General features: G+C 35.8%; 1 protein-coding gene across 1 annotated transcript in view; it reads left to right on the forward strand.

Annotated features, from left to right (window-relative positions):
- The window catches only part of CACNA1D (calcium channel, voltage-dependent, L type, alpha 1D subunit), a gene marked incomplete at its 5' end in the record, with an annotated part of 122,245 nt that overhangs the window by 59,055 nt on the left and 57,145 nt on the right, over window positions 1–6,045 (forward strand). The window contains 5 exons of the mRNA XM_010288426.1: window positions 1–43; window positions 301–447; window positions 1,156–1,357; window positions 2,544–2,702; window positions 4,056–4,166. The exon at window positions 1–43 is cut by the window's left edge and continues 33 nt beyond it. Of these exons, the coding sequence (XP_010286728.1) occupies window positions 1–43; window positions 301–447; window positions 1,156–1,357; window positions 2,544–2,702; window positions 4,056–4,166 (662 nt within the window). The remainder of the gene's footprint in view (window positions 44–300; window positions 448–1,155; window positions 1,358–2,543; window positions 2,703–4,055; window positions 4,167–6,045) is intronic.

The raw sequence follows: 6,045 nt of genomic DNA on the forward strand, positions 1-6,045 counted from the left end.
ACAGGTGCACTGATGAGGCAAAGCAGAATCCCGAGGAATGTCGGTGAGAACATCTTTGATCTAAGAATGACACATTATATTTTGAATAGTTTAAACTGGTAGATATGGGCAGGCATGCGTTAGGCCATTTAGGTTTGTGTAAATTGGAATTATCATGTTAAATCCACCAGAAAACACAGGTTAGCAAGGAAATAAAACAAGCTTAGGGAGGGAGTAAACTAAACTGTTTTGAATAGAGCATTGAGTAACTCTGAGGTTAATTTAGTATTTCGCTAATGACAGTTTGTTTCTTTCCCACAGAGGGATATACATCGTTTATAAAGATGGAGATGTTGATAATCCAATGGTCAAAGAGAGGGTCTGGCAAAATAGTGATTTCAACTTTGATAATGTTCTCTCTGCTATGATGGCCCTTTTTACAGTATCCACTTTTGAAGGCTGGCCAGCGTGAGTGAATTCTCCATGTTTTCACAGCATTGTTAAGATGGCTACTTTTCCAGAACAGTTCTTCATTATTTACCAGGCGCTTTTGGGCAACAAAGCAGTCTTAAGTGGTGTTAGAAAAACTTGCTAATGGAGGAATGAAAAAAACCTATTGTCCTTCTGAATCTGTGCACTTTTCCTGTCTTTCTTCATTCACCTCTATCTATAAAGGGCAAACTTTTTTATATTGTTTGATTCCTAATCTTTCATCTGCTTTTGCTATAATGAGCTATTCTTTATCTCTAATGGAAGTAATCCTTTTAGATGGTTATCCATTGATGTCCGTTAACACTAATAAGAAAATTTTAGGCCTTTGAGTAAAATTTTTATTACAAAATCAAACAATAGTACACTGCATAGTGGGGCCCAGGAAAAGCAAACTATCACTCACTATTTCCCTAAATGGGAAAAGTCTTAGAGGATAGCTTTATGTGGGGGGAAAAAAAAATGAAAAATACAACCATCTTGTTATTACCTTGATTCTTTCAGAAAAAAACATAACATTGTGTGGTGTGATTCTTCTGGTTTCAGTATGCTTGTAAGCACTGTCAGTACCTAGAAAAAGAGAACAGTAAACAGCAGACCATTTCTGAAATCTGTCCTCTGAGTCTGCATATTTTACTCCTTTGTCTTTTTAATGCTAATAAAGATAAAATTTTGTTTGTTTTTCAGGCTGCTATACAAAGCTATTGATTCAAACGGCGAGAATGTAGGACCTGTATACAACTATAGAGTGGAGATCTCAATTTTTTTCATCATCTATATCATCATTATTGCTTTCTTTATGATGAACATATTTGTTGGTTTTGTGATTGTTACATTCCAAGAACAGGGAGAACAAGAGTATAAGAACTGTGAGCTGGACAAAAATCAGGTTAAAATCAATAATGAACTCTTAACTTTTGGAAGTATTTTCATTTATGCCTGAAGACCTTCGTTTCTGCTTTGGGTCAGAAGAGGGCACCAAACACGTACCGTAGTAAAAAAAATGGAATTAGTACATTCTATCAACTAGTATTCAGGTCATTGTATGTTCCTCTTTCTGTAAGCCCAACGTATCACTTTTTTATTGTCAAAGGTGTTATATTAAGCTTGTTAGCTTCTTCGTGTGTCACTTGTTGGTGTCACATTAAGAAGAATATGGCAGTTGCCAGCTTATCCATAGGCATAGATAGGTTTTACAATAAGAACAGGAAAATAGATTTTGTATTCTGAATAGTCTGAAAGTGTTCTACTCTTCCCTGCCCCCACATTTATTTAGAAATTCACATGGAATATTCTGATTCAAATTAAAAAATCTGTCCCCTTTTACTGTTTAATCCTTCGACTGAGAAACTCATCAGTTACCAGTTCTGATTTTTCAGGTACTCTTGTCTGACTGTAACACACCTCACTTAAACAAAGATTAAGCATGAAACTGTAGGCAGCATTCATGCTGCATTTTGTGCCCTGTCAGTCAGCTTTTATAAGCATTATTCAAAGGACAAGTGGAAGGCCCAACCTACATGAAGATTTCGGGCACTCGTAGAGTAGGAGATGAATTCATGATGTTCCTATGTATGTGACATGATTTTGCTGGGCAATTTAACTGAGTTATTAGGAATAACTCTTCCTCAGTATTTATTTTGCTGACTCTAGGGGGTTTATGCTATGCAGTTACATTGGTGATTAAAAACTTAGTAAAGACAAAGCATGACTTACAGATGAATTGATAGTCATGCTATTAACAGTCGTGTTATATACTCTACATACACATGCATACAGTGTGCTGTATACTGCTGCACTGTGTAAAGGTGAAACGCGTCAGAATTTCCATGAGCGTTATCTGATTCTTTTTATGTGGCTGAGTAGTGCATACGACTAGGTACAGTTGTAAATAACCAAGTGGGGATTGGTAAACTACTTGATTATTAACAGTTAATAATAAAACCCACTATACCAAGTAAGTAGACTGCCTGTTTTTAAGACTTATATTTAACAATTTGCACTTATCAATTGTACTATCAGTTGATTAACTGTTAGGTAGAGTCTGACAATTTTTGATGTATTCCCTTTTACAGCGTCAGTGTGTAGAATATGCCTTGAAGGCACGTCCTCTTCGTAGATATATTCCAAAAAATCCTTACCAGTACAAATTCTGGTATGTGGTGAATTCTACTGGATTTGAATACATCATGTTTGTCCTCATCATGCTGAACACACTTTGCTTGGCTATGCAGGTAGGAAATCCAGAATCTCTTCTGAAGTTTTTGTCATGAATTGCAGAGAAGGAATGGGTGATACAATGCCTTTCGTTTATGGCAACCTGTAGTTTTTTTATGAAGTGAAATTTAAAAAAAAACACCTCTGGTCATAGTACTCTTCTGTGACATGTTCCAATCTGTTCATCAGTTCTCTGAAGTAAAATTGTTTAAAACAGCTTGATGTTAATACAGGTTTTCCTAACCTAAGCAAGCTCTTTGAGCTTTATTTTGTACTCGCAGTGTAATTTAATTTATATTATATCTGTGTGTTCCCAAGATAATCCATGTGCAAGAAAATCTGAAGAGAACATAGAAGTCTAATTTTGTTAGCAAACTTTGTCTCAATCCCTTAGATTCTTTTATCTAAGATATGCTTTTATCTAATATATTTTTTATGCAGTGCCTTTAAGAATTACTTCACCTCTGCGTAGTTTCTGTACTTGTTCTGTGTTCACTTTGTATCTCTACTACTCCATATTTGGTTGGATTGGACTGGATGATATTTAAAGGTCCCTTCCAACCCAAACCATTTGGTGATACTTCTATCCTCTGTGTTTATATCTTCTTCAGAAGTTTAAAAACTTGATACATGGAGCAACTCCAGTTTTGTATCATAATGCAAACCTCACACAAATATTTTTTCATGTATTAACTGTATATCTATATATACCTGTGTGCATTTTTGCATGTGTGTTTTTTTGTGTATATTTATTTTTATTAATCTAATTTTTCTACATTATGTATGCAGTTCTCCACCAGCTACTTTTCTTATCTACTTTTCCAAGTTGTCTCTTTTTTTTCCCCGAGTACTTCAGATTTTGAGAAGAAAAAGAATGGTTCAAATTCAGTTTACAAAACCATTCTGCCTTTTTCAGTAAACTTGCATGCACTGTATCCTCTTAAAAATATCACTCCTACAAAATATATGTTATTCTGTGGCTAACATACTGCAGGCTTTCTAAGCTGTTGTGACACAAGTTTCTGTAATTTTAAAACCTAGCGTATAAAACTTGGGAAAATGCTGTTGTCTAATGCTCCTTTTTTGAGGGAACAGTTTTCTTCTCAAGACCATCTCTCTGGGGATTCCCTTAGGATGTAGGGGAATGACAGTTTTGTTCCACTTAGTGACTAAGCAGAACAGATTTAAACAACTCCATTCTTAACCAGAGATACTCAGCTAGTCTTGTATGTATATAGGTGTGCATCATAAATACTACTAGAAAGTATTTCCCTCTGCTGCATTTTTCCCTGTTTTCTCTTAGGCTGCCTTACTTTCACTTAATATTTTAAAGCCTTTACTTCTAAAAGCATTGTGTTTTTCATTCACAGCACTATGGACAGTCTAAGCTCTTTAATGATGCAATGGACATTATGAATATGGTTTTCACAGGAGTGTTCACTGTTGAAATGGTTTTGAAACTGATTGCTTTCAAACCCAAGGTAAGTTTTAGATATGATTTCATTAGGTCATCACCACAGGAGTTAAATATAACGTAAGTTTCACACTAGCTATGTTTTTCAAAGAACAAAAAGAACCTACATTTCCCACATTTATCAATGAAATAATAATAGAAGTGTTAATCTGATAACATGTATATATGTAACTCCAGGAAATTAAATGCAGATGTCATAAAAAATATTACAAGGTGGTTGATGAGATCTGGAATATTTTGAGGTAATGTTCCTTTGTAAATTGCATAAATCATTTCCTGTTACAAGTATTACCACTTCTCCTATTCATGGTGCAACATTCATAACTTTACACTATGTTTATCTCCAGTAAACACCTGTATGTTACGCTATATTTCCTATTCTAAAACACAGAAGCATTTCTTTACTTTATAAAATATAGCCAAGTGCTACAAACATACACATAAATAATTTGCATATTCAATAGCCTTTTTAGATTTCTATCTTTTCAGTTATATATACAGAGTATTTGGTAGAGGGCCTCACAGTGAGCAGTTGATTCCTTGCCTTAAAGGGACACTGTCAAAATGAATAATGCAGACATTTTCAAAAGGAGATTTGCAAGAGAAACTGGTAACTATAACTACTAACTGAAAAAAAAGATGAAAATCAGACTGTGACAGTTAATGCAGTCTTTTTGTTCGGTTCTCATACCCCATTTCTGACAGTGCAAAAGTTAATAATGAAAAATTAACTAAATTTTGTTTTCAGTACAATGAGATCAATATTTATTCTGGGTTTATACTATGTAAGTAAGTAAAGTGTGGTCACACTCGTTATATATGGAATTTGGAAAACGCCAGTCATGCCATTTGAAGTTTACTGATCTCAGCATCCAAGGCTGGAATTCCTCATTTTCCGTTGCCCTTCTCTTAAAGCAGTCGGGATATCTGCACCTGTAACTGCCTATGAACAGTGCCCTTTCTCCGTGTTTAGTAGCGAACGGGGTGGCTGTAGGCGGTGTGGGCAATCTTACTCTTGCTTTAAACGGGCTAGCTCTGATACTTGGAGCAACACAGTCATGGCTGCCCAGAGCTCAGCATGGAGTTAATTTATAACAAACCGGGTTTTCAGAACTACTTATTCAGCTTGCATTTAGTCACGAGCTCGGCTGTGGAGCCTGAGCTCCTTGATTTAAAGCTAGCTTGTATTTGCCTGCAGAAGTAAATGACTTATACATCACTTGAGGTCTGGTGTCGAGATGTGAAGTGTGGAGTTCAGGGTGAATGCTTACCCACTCTCCCGTAGTCTTGCTCTGCACTGTCCAGTCTATTCTACATTTCTAATGAATTTATTTGTATTTTTGTGTCACCTATCTTATTTAAATGCTAAGGATTTCACATTAAAAATGACACAATACGACGCCCCAGAGGAGGTAGCTCAGCTATGTGGACCACAGTGTCATGAGTATGCTCATTGTGTTTCCTGATTTGTATTTCCTGTTCTATATCCTTGTTTCACACTGAAGCTTCAGAAGACGTTGCTGCATTTTATCATCTGCTTTTTGAAAGAAGATTGTGAATCCTTGTATGGTTCTCCATGCACTTGTGACTGTAGTCAGAAATAGCAGCTAATGCAAAACATAGTGGTCTGATCATGAGTATATAAATCACAGTGCTGCATTTGTATTACGGGCTTCCCACTCGTTATCAAATGCAATGTCTTAATAACAGTCCCTAAGACTTTGTACAATTTGAGTTTTAACTCTGTTGCAATGTGCTTTCTACCTCACGGGATGCTTTTACTGTGAGAAAGCACAGTATAGGTGTGCATCATAAATACTACTAGAAAGTATTTCCCTCTGCTGCATTTTCCCCGTTTTCTCTTAGGCTGCCTTACTTTCACTTAG

Source organism: Phaethon lepturus, unplaced genomic scaffold, assembly GCF_000687285.1.
Source record: "Phaethon lepturus isolate BGI_N335 unplaced genomic scaffold, ASM68728v1 scaffold11870, whole genome shotgun sequence".
Lineage (NCBI taxonomy): Eukaryota > Metazoa > Chordata > Aves > Phaethontiformes > Phaethontidae > Phaethon > Phaethon lepturus.